The sequence below is a fragment of the Sapajus apella genome, unplaced genomic scaffold (assembly GCF_009761245.1).
Source record: "Sapajus apella isolate SASKATOON/1434 unplaced genomic scaffold, GSC_monkey_1.0 scaffold22, whole genome shotgun sequence".
Classification (NCBI taxonomy): domain Eukaryota; kingdom Metazoa; phylum Chordata; class Mammalia; order Primates; family Cebidae; genus Sapajus; species Sapajus apella.
This window is the reverse complement of record NW_022436962.1, coordinates 11,346,025-11,360,833: the sequence shown is the minus strand read 5'-3', so window position 1 is coordinate 11,360,833 and position 14,809 is coordinate 11,346,025. Positions and strand designations below refer to the sequence as shown.

General features: G+C 50.2%; 1 protein-coding gene across 2 annotated transcripts in view; it reads left to right on the top strand.

Annotated features, from left to right (window-relative positions):
- The window catches only part of PLXNA2 (plexin A2), a 219,016-nt gene that overhangs the window by 181,719 nt on the left and 22,488 nt on the right, over positions 1 to 14,809 (top strand). For both annotated transcript variants that reach the window (XM_032289097.1, XM_032289098.1), the window contains 5 exons: positions 917 to 1,068; positions 7,152 to 7,269; positions 9,224 to 9,360; positions 10,269 to 10,436; positions 10,588 to 10,681. In XM_032289097.1, the coding sequence (XP_032144988.1) occupies positions 917 to 1,068; positions 7,152 to 7,269; positions 9,224 to 9,360; positions 10,269 to 10,436; positions 10,588 to 10,681 (669 nt within the window). The remainder of the gene's footprint in view (positions 1 to 916; positions 1,069 to 7,151; positions 7,270 to 9,223; positions 9,361 to 10,268; positions 10,437 to 10,587; positions 10,682 to 14,809) is intronic.

Sequence of the window (14,809 nt, the reverse complement as noted above, 5' to 3'; positions counted from 1 at the left end):
ATTTTTCCAAGAGTCTGGTCTGTTCCCAGATAGAACTTTATTACATCTTGGGAGCCCTGTATTCTGCTATTCTGTTTCCAGCATTTGGGGGCTGAATTAGGGAATGAATAATTAGCAATCCTTGCTAACAGGAAGCCAGGAAAGATCTGGAGAATCCTAAAGTTATTTCTTCTTGGTCCTAACCTGTGTCACAGGATGTTTTTGCAGAACAATGTCAAATGCACTTTCCATCTTTGATCATTCCCCCTGCAGCCAAACCCAGTCTCTACTCCCTGCACTCCCACTACTTTCTCTCTGTATCTGTCTTATCCCTGGACACCCTGAATCAGGGCTATTCATGCACCTCCTTTATCTCAGCCCCCTTGACGCTAAGTTTCTTGAGGGCAAATTTCCTGTCGTATTCTTCATTGTACCCCTGACGGGCTCTAGCACACAGCAGTGGCAATAATAACACTGTCACAATTACAAAGCCCTCTGGTTTCCAAAATCTTCCCAAGCACACCTTCTATTTGGTGCTTCTAAGCTCCCTTCGAGGTTGGTAGAAATGATTATACATCTTTCATAACTAAGAATACTGAAGTCCAGAGACATATGTGACTGATTGTAATCAGGCAACTAGTGAATTAGAGACATGTCTCAAACAATGGTTTTCTGCCTTGAGTCTGGTATTTTTTCTGATAATTTTTTAAATAAGTAGATGAATGAATGAATGAATGAATGACGTAAAGAACCGAAGAGGCAGTGTAAAACAGAGCATGATGTCAAGATCTGAGATAAGCTAAAAAGTGGAGAAAACACACTTATGCGAACTCCTGGTGTCCATAGGTTCTGAAACCTCCCTGGGGGAGGGGGAAGGGTGTGGTTGTTTCTATTTCTGTGACCAACCCAAATTGCTAATCCCATTTCCCTCCTGCAGATTTTGACAGTGTCTGGACCGCCAGAAGGAGGGACGCGAGTGACCATCCATGGCGTGAACCTGGGTCTGGACTTCTCCGAGATCGCCCACCATGTGCAGGTGGCTGGGGTGCCCTGCACGCCCCTCCCAGGGGAATACATCATCGCTGAGCAGTGAGTCCGCCCTGGCCACCTCTTTTCCCATGGAAGCTTCAGAGTGGAGACTGGAGACTCTTACCTCTCCCTTCTCTGGGCCTTTTCCATGATTCATCTCCCATTACCTTCTCCTCCCATGGATCTGCCCCAGAAGCCTTCCCAGGACCCCCTCCTCCATTACCTCCACCCTCAGGGGGTCTCATTCTGCTTGATTCCCTGTTCCCTGGCTCTTCTGGCATCAGGGATCTGGCACCAACCGTTCTTCATTCTAGCCTTTGCCTGCCCACCAGCGTGACTGAGCGTTTCCTCCTAGGTCTCCCCCAGCCCTTCCCCTGCCAGCCCCCATTGGAATGCATCCCGCACGTTGGGCTGTGGGCAACAATTTGTTTGTTGCATGGGGCTCTGACAGCAGCTTAATCCAAGCAGGGCCTCCACCGGAGCAAATTCATTTATTTCACTAAGGGAAGTGTCAGCTGGAAATTAGAAAATAGGCATGTAGTGGCGGACAGGCGAACGGGGCTCCAGGAGTGACATATGTTCCAATTTGGGGTGTTCATTTGGCAGTGGTGGTTGCTGAGGCGTTGGTGGGCAGGAGGTGGACATGAAGCTGGGGATGGGAGGGTGGAAAAGGGATGCCACCCCTCTGAAGGAGAAAGCAAGGGAGCAGCCCAATCATTCTGCATGATTTATCAGGAAAGTTGGGTCAAGCCATTCTGATTCCACTGTGAACACAGCTCTGCAGGGGTACTAGGGGCATGAGCAAGAGTATGACTTTGGGGCATGGACTTCCTTCCCTTAGCCTCACCCCTCTGCCAGCTCAGGTCTTTTCCTCTGATCGCTCCCGCCCCAAGACAGCCTTTAGTGGCAACCATAAAAATGACATCGCTTTATCTTCCATCAGCACTTTGCAGTTAACAGAGCACTTTCTCATCTCATTTTTAATTGGTAAAGACTGAGAGGTAAATATTGTTATCGTCATTTTGCAAAGCAAGAGAGAGCAAAGGACTCAAGAGAAGTGAAATGACCTTCCCCGGTTCATTCAGGGCATAAGTGGCTGAGGTGGAATGACATTGAGTCCCCTCACCCCTAATGCAGGGTGACTTCCCTTCCATAACAGGAGTGGGGCACGACTCCTGGACAGGAGCAGTCTGAAATTCCGTGACTCGGTGTGTAGCTTTGAGGCTCAGAGGCCGTGACTCTCGCAAGGCCCAGAGAAGGGTCAGAGTCGAAAGGGGTGAGTTCCTGGACTCCGAGGGCTGTGTGATGCCCACCAGCCACAACAGGGGAAAAGAAAGAGCTGGTCTGGTCTCTCAGATCCTTCAGGTCTGATCCTTCAATGACAACCTTATTCCTGCAAGGAATGAGTCTTGGAGGAACGGCTGCCTGGCCCTGTAGGAAAGAGATGAGGAAGATGGAAAAAGGGAAAGGACACAAATGGTGCTTCTGAGCCAAAAAGCTGCTGTGGCAGGAGCCAGGACACCCACAGGGGTCCTCCTGGCAGACACACCGTCTTTACAGAGCCCCGCATCCTGCCAGACTGGGCAAGGTGCTCAGTCACGCAACCCCACATCCACCTCGACCTCACAGACCTCCTTGGGTCCCTAGACACAGGCCTGTATCCAAACTTGGTAAGATGCTACAGGAGTCCAAAGGAAAGGGCTAGGGTATGGGGTGAGGGTGGGAGGTAAGGCTTTCAGCTGAGAAGTGCAAATTCCTGGGCAACTGGCCCTCAGAATCTCGCGAGGTTTTGGACCTGCCTCCTCTGCTGACCAGCCCCAAGACTTTAGCAAGCTGTTCAGTCTCTCTGACCTTCATGAGCCTAATGTGCTGCCCAAATGTAAGGAATTTCAGTTCTGTGTATGAAATGAAATGTACTGCACTCACGCTGCACCCAGGGCCGTGGGGAAGAAAGTGTCAAGAGAAGCTGCAAATGAGGCTATGAAGGGAGCGTGGGGAGGGGAACGGTCCCGACGCATTCCTGCAGGGGGTGGTGGTCACCTAGAAAGCCACCACCTTAGGTACAGGGCAGGCAGGAAGCAGAGAGCACACCCTGCGCCTCGCTGGATGCAGCCCTGCTTTCCAGCCGTGCCAGGCTCACCACCACTCCCGAGGTTTCAGAGTTTGTTAACATCATTAAAGCCTCCATCCCGGGCAGTGAGCAGCAGGCACCATCGTTACAGATGTCTGTGAGAGATGAATTTGGCTAACAGGGCCCGGTGCAGAGTCCCCAGCGCGGGCAGGATTTGCCGGCACGGTAATGATTCACCATATGCTTGTGCCGTGCCATCTATCACTCAGCAATTAGGTTAATGTTGGTTAAAGGGCCCCACTTAGTCCTGCAATCAGCACCCCACAGGTCTGTGGAGGGCTGGATGACTCAGTCACAGGAAGTTTTTTGGACCATGGGATACAGGTTGAGGCTGCAGCTCTGCCCCTCCTGGGACAGGGGCTCCCCATGGAGCAGATTTCCCGAAGATCCTCAGGTCGCTCCCTCTCATCTGCTGTACCTGTGAACTTAGACACTACGGGATGGATGTGAGATGTGTGTGTGCTCCCACCCCAGGGAGCGAGTCTATGGGAGGTGGTGGTGTGTGGGACAAGCCACGGGGTTGTGTGCCAGGAGACTGGCAGTCAAGCCTTAACTCGGCTATGGATGAACCAGGTGACTTTGAGCAAGTCACTTTGCTCCCTGCTTCTCAAACATCTCATCTGGAAAATAGATATGTAGGAACAGCTGATCTCTACAGTTGCTTTGCCGGTGCTTTAGACATCCAAAGCAGGAAACTGTTCGACCCTTGGAATCTGCAGCTCCCGTTATAAAGATTATCCATGGCACTAATGTGCCTCCGGAAGCCCTTTGCCACCAGGAGGGTCAGGTCTTCAGACGTCAAAGCTGGACAGTTGTTTGGTCCAACTTCCCATTTTATAAGGAATCACATCTCCAGCTATTGTCTCCTCATAATACACAGGGACCCCTGAGCCGCCAGGGACACAGGGAGGAGACAGGGCAGGCAAGAGGCCTCAAGAAATCAAACCACAAGGAATCAACCAACTTTGCTGACTTGCAAGGCTTGGAGGAGGTGGTGGTGTGCACACCACTGCCTGTGGTTGTCTGCAGCCAAGAAGGTCGAGGGGAGAAGTGATTAGCTCTCCGAACCTGAGGAACCCAGCTCAGCCTTTCTCACCATACCCTGCCGATAACCTGACCTCCACCATTGCTGCCATGTCCATACTGTCCCTTCCTTGAAAGATGCACAGAGCATCCCATTAAGTCGAGTGTCAGTAGAGGGGTGTGGTGAGAAGCGTGAGGTCTGGAGCTGAGCTGGCCTGGATTTGAATCAGGGCTCTGCCCCTTAACCGCAGTTGGGGCCCCCTGCAACAAGTCACTTAGCATCTCTGAGCCTCAGTTTCATAGTCTGTACGATGGAGATAAGACCCGCTCTGTAGCAGAGCCTGAGGATGGCATGAGATCCTTTCTTGTAGAGTGCCTGCCAGAATCAGCAAACTGTAGTCCTTCTTATTATTAAGGTCTAGAATCCCCTGCTTTGGCATAATGCTCCTTCCTCAGTGTAACCCTTTCCAATCCCTGCAGCTGCCCTGGTGTCTTCCTTTAACTCTCTATCTCCCTGAACTCAAAGGACAAGTGCCTGCGACAAATACATTCAAGCCCTTTCCACCCTTCCCTGCAGGCACGGGGTCCCAGGAATGAAAGGGAAGAGGAGTTAGAGGTGGTTGGAGTTTGCCTGCAATGCTGCCTGATTTTCTTAGGACTCTCCTGTTCTTAGATCTCCCTGCCCACACCCTTTTCTCCAACCCACAGCTGACCACAGCCCTCTGCCCACTTTTTCCAGAGCTGAGAAGGGGGTTCAGCTGATGGCCAAGGAAAGGGCCCCATGGCCAGCTCTGATTTCTCTCCAGCCCAGCCCCTGGACATTCAGAGCCACCTACGTGTGCCCCTCCTTGGACACTTGGGTGGCATCCATCTCTCATTCATCACTCTTCTCCTAGGTGCTTGACATGCACCACTTTTCTTTTGAAGCATGAGCCCCTAGCAGGAAAATGTCCTAGAAGAGGCAGTGTGCCCAGAGGCTGTGGCCCATCATGAACGCCACACAGGGGCAGCTGACCAGGGCAGCTCCGGGCCTTCTCCTTTCCTGCACAGACCCAGGGCCCAGAGAAGGACATTTCCACGCTGCCCATGACTTTCACGTGTTCTCATATTTCTTTCTTCCTTAACTTCAAGCCTGTGATGATTTCTTCCTCCTTTTCTTCTCTAAGATCACTCCAGCAGAGTGTCTAAGGGTGATGTGTGAGTAACACACAAACCCTCATTAGAAGAGAGGGAGAGAAACTTTCCTGCTCCCTCCTGCTCTCTTCCCTCCTCTCCCCCGACACTGCCCACAATAGCCAGTTGATTCTCCTCTGGAGCTCCTTGAGCGTGCTGGGCATCGTTTGCAGGGTGTCAGGGACCTGAACCAGCAGCAGGTTGCCAGGGCCCAGGCAACAAGACGGAAGAGGCGTTAACTCCATGCAGGTAGCAGTATGAAGATAACCACACAGTGCCTTAAATGGAGCTTCTCAAACGCTCCCCTAATGGGGTTTCAGGAGACAGTTACGTGTAAAATATTAATTGATCATCACTATCATGTTTACTCGGGTTCATAATTAATTGATTGATTCATAGAGAAAGGGGAAGAGAGACTATTCTTCCCTTTCAGTACTTTCTTGTTGCATCTAATATGCTAAACATAATAAGACAGTTATTGCATGTTAAGTAAATATTCTCCAGGAGTGAAAGTAGTTATTTGGGATTAACTGTTATGAAGGAGATGGAGATCAGTGGCGTGCCGTGTGTGTGAGCATGCAGCGTATTTGTTTAATGCAAGTTTTATTACATCGAAATGAAATCTCTGTTTAGTTACCTTCCTTCTTAGAGAAGCTGTTGAGATAAGCATCGCTCGGTTAAACACAGATCTTCCCCACCGTGCCAGGATAATGCTGGGGATTAGTGGAGATGGGGTCTACTTTTCTGACTCCCCACTAAGCAAACCTACCAGGAGCACCAGACTGCTCTGAGCCTCTGAAGCGATAATGGGAGGAAGGGAAAAATCCTGCCCTCGTTCCCAAGCTTTTTCTCGCTGAGCTGGCAGGGCGCTATCCCACCCAGCTCAGGCCTGACCATTCCAGGCAAGAGATTCCCCAAGCCCCTGATTCCTTCATCTCTCCCCATCCTCAGCTGCCCACCCTTTCTAGAAGGCTACCGTGGCTAAGGCAACCCATATCTCAGTGTGCTTGTATAAGTGTTCTCTCGGGCACCGGAGAAGTCAGCACCAGGGGTATTGATCTGCACTGCTCAAGAGAGAGCGCTGCACACCTCATCCCTCCAGCTCTCCTGTGAGTGAGACGTGACTTTCACTCAGGGCCGTGCCACTGCCTCTCCCACCTGGTGTTCTCGGCCTTTGATGAAGTGAGAGGCCAGTGTCACCTGCTGGCCTAATGAACTCGTCCAGTTCCCACCCCTTTGCCTACTGCCACAGGACTCCACCCCTCCCATTCTGCAGGGAGCTCCTTCTTTGAACTCTCACTATCTCTCCAGATTATCTGTCCCCTTTTAAAAACTCACTACAGGAAGCAAACCACAATTGAATCTGCTTGGCAAACAGGCCCTCACTCCCTCCTTTAGAGAGTGTAGCAACGTCGGCTTGTTACAGGAGAGAGCGTCAGCTAGCTTGCTGCCCCTAGAGCTCTCTCTGTTGGACATTCCCTTTATTCCACAAATTCTGAGTTCCTACTCAATGCAAGGCACTGTGCTAAGCATAGGGAATAACAGGTTTGGCCACAGGTTAGGCAGCAGAGCATATCAGAGGCACACAGCACTTTAGAGATCATCCCATCTAATCTTCGCACTACAGATGAGACCAAAGCCCAGAGAGGGAAAGCACTGTACCCAAGGTCACACAGCACGATGGATGACCAAGCTGAGTCTTGGTCTAGCATTATTGCAAGACTGTGATAAGTCATTTGCCATGACTGGGAGAGTAAGCGGGCAGGGATGCCAACCCTTGCCCAGCCCCTCATCAGAAGGTTTGCTTTCTCCCCAGGATTGTCTGTGAGATGGGCCATGCCCTTGTGGGAACCACCTCCGGGCCTGTGCACCTGTGTATTGGCGAGTGTAAGCCAGAGTTTATGACCAAGTCCCATCAGCAGTACACCTTTGTGGTGAGTACTGGGTCCAGGGCTGGGTTCAGGTGCCCAGGGAGGGCACACACATGCTCCAGACTCCTCCTAGGAAGGCCCCACTCCCCTCCACCACCAGGCTTCTTGCAGACCAAGGAGGAGAAAAGGGACCCCCCAGAAAGGCAGCTCCTGGCCTTGCTGCTTTGGAGCCTGTCTTTCTAGGGTGAGATGGGCATGCGATTAACAAAGCTGTGACCTGGGAGTTCCAGAGGGCCACAGGCCAGAGTTCTAAATAAGGCAAAATCCAGCCTTTCTTAGAAGGTGGATCCTAGACTGGGGGCACGGAGGGATTGCCTCTGGTCCCACCAATGTAATATATTAGTCCAATTCTAGCCTAATGAGGACGCATAGCCTAAGGGACCTAATTAAGTAAGTCCATATTTATTCACATGCTTAGTTTTCTGCCAAGGATATTTTAAGTGGGAGTTTAGACGAGTCACTGAAATCTGGCAGGGATGTGTGTCTGCACGCAGAACCACCAGAGTCACTCTGTATGCTCCCATAGTTACACGCACACATTCACACGCTCACACCTGAAAACATCCCTTATGCACAGGCAACAGGCAGTCGAATTGCAAAGGCTTCCTTTCTGTAAAACTGGCACTCTATGCATGCCAAATCAATAACTTGCTTCTGGGGCCCTGCAGCCCGCCTGGGCTATATTCACACTGAATCAATAACCTGACTTCTTTGCCCCCTGCCCTGCCCCCGAAGTCTCTTTTCTGACACTTACCTCCATTGCTACATTGAGTACTTCATTAAAAGGCATTAACACTAGCAGATGGGGTCAAACCAGCCTTGCTGAGCGTTTTAAAAAATCTTTAGGGCACACAATTGTATTCTCTGTAAAGCATTTTACTGCTTGTTTCCGGTTTTCTAGCCTCTGCTTTCTTATCTCGGCATCTCCACCTTTTTCTTACACTGTCCTCTTTCAGATTGGAGAGTACCTTGCCCTGTCCGCAGCCAGCCAACTAATCTCTTACCCAGGGCAGGGACAGTGGGCGTTTGTGTGAGAAGCAAACGCAGGAGAACTAGCAGGGGAGAATGTCAGTACTCTGACCATCTGGAGAAAGTCAGAGCTGAGAGGGACTTTAAAGGTAACCTAGCCCACCCTTCTCACTTGACAGAGGAATAAAGAATGATTTCAAAACTTGCCTCAGGACTCACAGCGAATGAATGGCTGATGCAAACTAGAATTCGTTTCTGTATAGTTGCTCAGTTAAATGCATTTTCCGATTCACTCCCACTCCACTGTCCTCCAGGCAGAAGCAATTCCTTTCTGATTTAGGTCAGCTGCCTGATGCCTTTTAGGTTTTTAAGCTTCAGGCTAAATTTTACTACTTAGTAAGCTTACTAGAAAGCCCCAGCCAGTGATGTGCCGTCCTCCCGATGAGAGTGTGAGAAGCCATCCTGACATTTACTGACAGCTCTCTGAACCAGGTGGCCTGCTGTGCCCTTCTTATGCTTAGGGAAGGACAGAAGGACATGTGCATGGGCCATTAATGGAGGACATTAACCTCTCAGTGGTCCAACCCAGGCAGGGATGCTTTATTCAGCCCTATCGATTTTGTGCCCAAAAAATCAGTACTGGCTCTAGATAGAGAAGCATTTTCAAATTGTTCTCAATTTGTAAACTAATTGATAGATTAGTCAGTGTCACCTCTGCTTTCCCTTCATTGTTATGAGCATGCGACTCTCTGGGGAGTTAATTAATTTCAGCACGTGGCTCTTTTGCCTTCCCGGACATGCCCAGAGATTCTTCTTAGAAAGGGTCTCACCTCTGGGGTAAGCAGAGAGAGCATTCAGCATTGAAAAGGACAGGTAAAGTACCACCATGCCCAGAATGAAGACAGTCTCTCCCATCCTTGAATCTAACCCTGGTTCATCCCTCCGGACAAAACCTAAGCTGTCGTCATTTATCTGCTTCTTTCCAAAGAACCCTTCTGTGCTGTCACTCAGCCCAATCCGAGGTCCCGAGTCAGGAGGCACCATGGTGACCATCACCGGCCATTACCTTGGGGCTGGGAGCAGCGTGGCAGTTTACCTGGGCAACCAGACCTGTGAGTTCTATGGGTAAGATGAACCTGAAGGCCCAGCAGAAAACGGCACATCTGGGACACTTGCTGTACACATATTACTGTGCATGTTCATTCAGAGCCCTGCCCCATCATCTTTCTGTTATTTGCTACACCTAGACCCAATACCATACCAGTCACTGTGAGAACTATATCCCACTTGTTAGTGTATATCTCATATATCAAAGAGGCTGGATACTTCTAAAAATAATGAGAAGTGAGGGCTATGAGAATGCCAGAGGAAGGAGCTCCTAGGAGCTCCCCAGTCACCATTAGGATCAAGCATTCGTTAAGTCCTCACTATGGTGACTTGAAAAACATGGAGATTGCATAGCCTCAGTTCTTAGAAAGCACAGACTTATGCTCAGGGCATCCTTTGAGCATAGAAAATTGAACACTACCTTTTGCCAGCTGTCCCCTAGCCCTGAAGCTGTAGGGAATTCTGAAAGAATCCATGGACGAGAACCCTGCTTGCCCAGCGTTATCTGCCTGACACTCTCCTTCTTGGACCATAAATTTCACAGCAGCAAGGACTGTGCGTTCACTGCTGTGTACAGTAGGTGCTCAGTGAATGTCTGTTGACTGCCTGCCCAAATTCTAAGCACTGGCTAGTCATATTCTAGAAAAATCCAGAAAAGGAGCATTCCCCCAAAGCCCATGAAGCCCTATGCCTGACCTTCATTTTCAAACCCCCTTCTCCAATTTGCTACCTCCCTAATCCACTGGGTAAAAAGAGGGCACTGATCTACACTGATGTGGGATGTGTCCCATCGTGTAGAATGTAAAAGGACAGGAGAACACTCCTGTGGCCATACCCCCAGACCGCACAAAGCCCCTTGTCAAGCCAGTGGGCACCTCCCGTTGCCCATGCCATCCTTCTCAACCCTCCTGCTGTCTCCCTGTCAGGAGGTCAATGAGTGAGATTGTGTGTGTCTCGCCCCCATCATCCAATGGCCTTGGCCCAGTCCCTGTTTCTGTGAGTGTCGACCGAGCTCGTGTGGATAACAGCCTACAGTTTGAGTACATAGATGACCCTCGGGTCCAGCGCATCGAGCCGGAGTGGAGCATTGCCAGGTGAGGCGGGAGGTGGGAGGGAGGCACCTGGTCACCACCCACCATGATCCTTGCAGCCCAAGTCTGGCTCGTGAGAAGGATCCCTAAGGTGGAGGTTCGCCATGCCAGATTTGAGGGGTTTTTACCTAACCCAGCCTCCGCCTGTTTCCAGTGGCCACACACCCCTGACCATCACAGGCTTCAACCTGGATGTCATTCAGGAGCCAAGGATCCGAGTCAAATTCAACGGCAAAGAATCTGTCAATGTGAGTAACTGTTGGTCCACCCCAGCCTTTGGTAAACATAGCTCTGTGTCAGTGTTTTGCAATGTGATGGGCTCTGGTTAGCCGCTGGAGCCTCTGAATACTGGAGAGGAAAGCTGGCTTAAGACTCTGAGCCTGGAATCATGGTCCAAATACCTGAACCCGACAATTTATTTTTTAAGACAGGGCCTCACCCTGTTGCCCAGGCTGGAGTGCAGTGGTGTAGCCACAGCTCACTGTAGCCTTGACCTCCTGGGCTTAAGCGATCCTCCTGCCTCAACCTCCTGAGTAGCTGGGACCACAGGTGCATGTTTGCCTAGTTTTTTCTCATTATTATTATTTTAGAGACAAGCTCTCTCTATTTTGCCCAGGCTGATTTCAAACTCCTGGGCTCGAGTGATCCTCCTGCCTTGGCCTCCCAAAGTGCTGGGGTTATAGGCATGGGCCACCATCTTCAGCCTTACAATGATTTTTATATTATAATTACAGTATAATTTCTCGTCAAAAAGTCCTATAGTGAGTGTAACAAAGCACTGGCTTCTGAGCTTATGAAACAGCACAAAAGGACTCCTGTTTTATGACATGTTGACTTTGAGGTCCAATGAAAATCCATATTGAGAGTGGTTGGAGAAATTCTGGCTCCAGATTCAGACACGTCTGGAGTGGAAGCAGGGCTCTGCCATCTATTAGCGGTACAAGCATGGTCAAGTCATTTAACCTCCAGATCCTCCGCCCCTCAGCTATGAATCCTGCCCTCGCTTCGTAACCTGCCAGCCCGCGGCTGGCACGAGGTTGGCAGTTGATAAATGCTAGTCGCTGCATCAGATAACTCCACCCTGGTTGCTAAGATGATCAGTTTGGACATTTTATATTAGTCTTCCCTGCAGAGCTATGTAATTTTTAAAAGTTGTCTGTATCATAGGATAGAATGCCCAATATGTTGAAAATTTTTTTTGTTTTTCTGGGCTTCATCTCAGTCAATATTTTTTGAAACATGATTGTATTCATAATTACATTCCAGCAGATGTACTATGCCCATTATTTTTCATAGAAATTACGATTATTACTGCTTTGACCTTCAGAGGCTTAGCTAGGCTAAGATGGAGATGGAGAAGATGGTGTTGTGTCTCCCCTCTTACCCCAGACATATTTCCAGGGTATTTGAGGCTTCCGTAAGAAACGCGGAGATACATAAAATGACAGATTGCTAGAAAGTTCGCTGTGGAAAGGTCTCAGGCATCATCTGATGCAACCCCTTCGCTGTATAGCAGAGGAAACTGAGGCCAGAACGGTTCAGTGACTTGCCCCCAATCATAAAGGGGAGTGGTGGCAGGGCCAAGGTGGATCTCAAACATCCAGACTGTTTATAACTAGGCCGCATGAAATGCTGGTGGGCTTGACATTACTATCCTGCTGGAGATGTGGGGCACTTGTACCATACCTTCAGTACCCACCACACTCACTCCTTTTTGGGCTGGGTGGATGCATGCCTCCTGCCGCCAGGTGCAGAGCTTGATCCATGAGTAAAAAGGCCTAGGCCCCACTCCATTTCCAGACTGAAGCTCAGGGTCCCCAGAAGCTCACAGGTCACTCCAGGGCCTAGGGTGAGGTTTGGAAATGAGAATGGTAAGCTCACATCCAGGAAGAATTTAAAAAAAAAAAAAAAAAAAACAAGCAAATTAGGTGCATGTTTTTAAATGTAGGTTTTATCATTATTCTGGTATGGCAAGGCCAGAGTATAATTTGTTCTACTCATAGATCAGATCCCAAGAGAAGAGGGCAGGCCATGCCCAGGGGCCACAGGGGGAGGCACCAGGGTTAGGGAGGGAGGGGGAGAAACCTTGGCAAGAGTCTTTCTGTGGTTTCTGCAGGAAGGAACAGGCACAGCAGGGTAAGCAAGTTTAGGATCAGCTGATTTGAGTCATTTCAGCAGGCTCTGAGGCCCAGGGGCTGTCCCTAGATGTTTGGTGCCTGGTCCTGGGCTGATTAGGGCACGAGGTTGGTATGGAAAGGGGCAGCTGGGCTGTAGGGTCTGGATCAGTTTGTGAATATGAAAGGCATGCTCACAGGCAAGTTATTTGCCATCTCTAGGATTTTGCCCATCAGCAAGGCCCCAGATGTCAAAGCATCAGCATACAGAAAATAAAAGACATAATTAATACAGTACAGAGAAAATTTTGGAGAGTGAGTATGTGACCTCCAAAGGCTTCAGCCTTAGTCCTCAGGAAGCCATTGAAGAGAAGCCTGGGCTGGGATGCCCCTTTCCTTCCCCACACCTGACACCTGTGGGCGAAGGCTCAGATCCCAAGCCCCTGCCCCCTCACTGGGACTCATCTTCAGCCCTGGGCAGGAATCTTCTCAGTGCTTCCTCCAGCCCGGGGCACCACAATCTCAATGTTCCAAGTACTTAAGAAGCAGCTCTGCCCTCTGCAGAGCTGGGGGTGCTCAGCTTCAGTGGTGACCTGCCTGGCATCTACAGGCTGGCAGAGCCAGACGGAAGGATGGAGGAATGCAGTTTTCCATCAGCTGGCTCCAGAATGGGAGGCTCAGAAGCCCTGCCCCATGCCTCCACTTTTGGGAATGGTAGGGGAGAGGCACTTTGCCCCTGAAGCCCTGCTTGGTTGGGCCCCATCTCATCCTCGGCACACCTAGGCCTACCCCTGTCTTGGGGTTTCGAAGACACCCCAGTGGATAGCAAGGAGGGTCAGAGTGAAGCCGCCAAACCCAGAGGAATGTTTGGCAAACAAAGTGCCGATGCAGCATGGGGCAGGAAGCCTCTTGCTTGGGAGTGATTTGCTTATTCATAGAGGGGCCTGGTCTAGGGAAGCTAGAGTGGGACCAGCAGAGAGGAAGGGGGTCGGGGTGAGGCTCATAGAGGCTAGGGGTCTTCCTTGCAGAACCCAGCGATTGGGACCCCCTGGCTCAGCTGTACCCATTTCACCACACCCCTTCACCTCCCCATGCCTCATTGTACCCTGCTGGAACTTGAAAGGGACATTCGGTTCATAAGGGGCTGCTGAATTCCACCACAAAAAGGGCAGGAATGTGTACTCACGCCCACTACAGCATGAAGGCTACAGTGAGGCATTCTGTTAAACTCTTAAATTCCCTCTGGAAAGGAAGGGTTAAGACGGACTTGAAGCTCTAACCTAATCTCTAGACATAATCTCTATGCAAGTGTCAGCCTTTTTTGCAATTTCACACACAGTCTTGTTTTCTGAACATGAAGCTCATGTGTGTGTGTGTTGGCCAGACGCACAACATGTGTGGACCCACCAGGACAGCATGCGCTTGAACAGACTGGAGTTCTCAGAGATACCCTGGCTGTTGCTGGGACACCACGGCTTCCAAAGCTGAAACCGAGGCCAGGCAGAGAGGGAGGAGGAGTGGGTTTTCTTCCCAAGCCCCACGTGAGCCCTTTAGTTGTTTCTGCAGTCTGGCTGCTGTTTTGGGCAGCCCCAGAACTAAACCTCCACAGGACAGAATGGCACAGCTCATGCTAAGGAGGGACTGAACCAGCCAAGCCAGGATTTTAGTTGCCATCAGAGTCTTCCAAGAGAAAAAGATATCATGAACTCTGTCAAACCAAGCTTCTGTCCCAGTGCAGTGTTAGGGGGCACTTGGTTAGAGAAGAGAGAGGGGTCCTGAATAAAACATTTAAAGAGGGCTGGGCACGGTGGCTGACACCTGTAATCCCAGCACTTTGGGAGGCCGAGGTGGGAGGATCACCTGAGGTCAAGAGTTCAAGACCAGCCTGGCCAACATGGTAAAACCCTGTTAAAAATGCAAAAATTAGCTGGGCGTGGTGGCACATGCCTGTAATCCCAGCTACCCAGGAGGCTGAGGCAGGAGAATCGCTAGAACCCGGGAGGTGGCGGCTGCAGTGAGCCAAGGCCATGCCACTGCACTCCAGCCTGGGGGACAGAGTGAGACTTCACCTCAAAAAAAAAAAAAAAAATTTAGAGAGTTGCAGAATCCCATTTTTCATCAATATTTTCAATCAACATTAACTGAACACCGACTATATACTGGGCAGAGTGCTCATCTCGTACCACTTCCTGCTCTTCACGCTACACAACACACACACACACACACACACACACACACACACACACACACACACACACACAC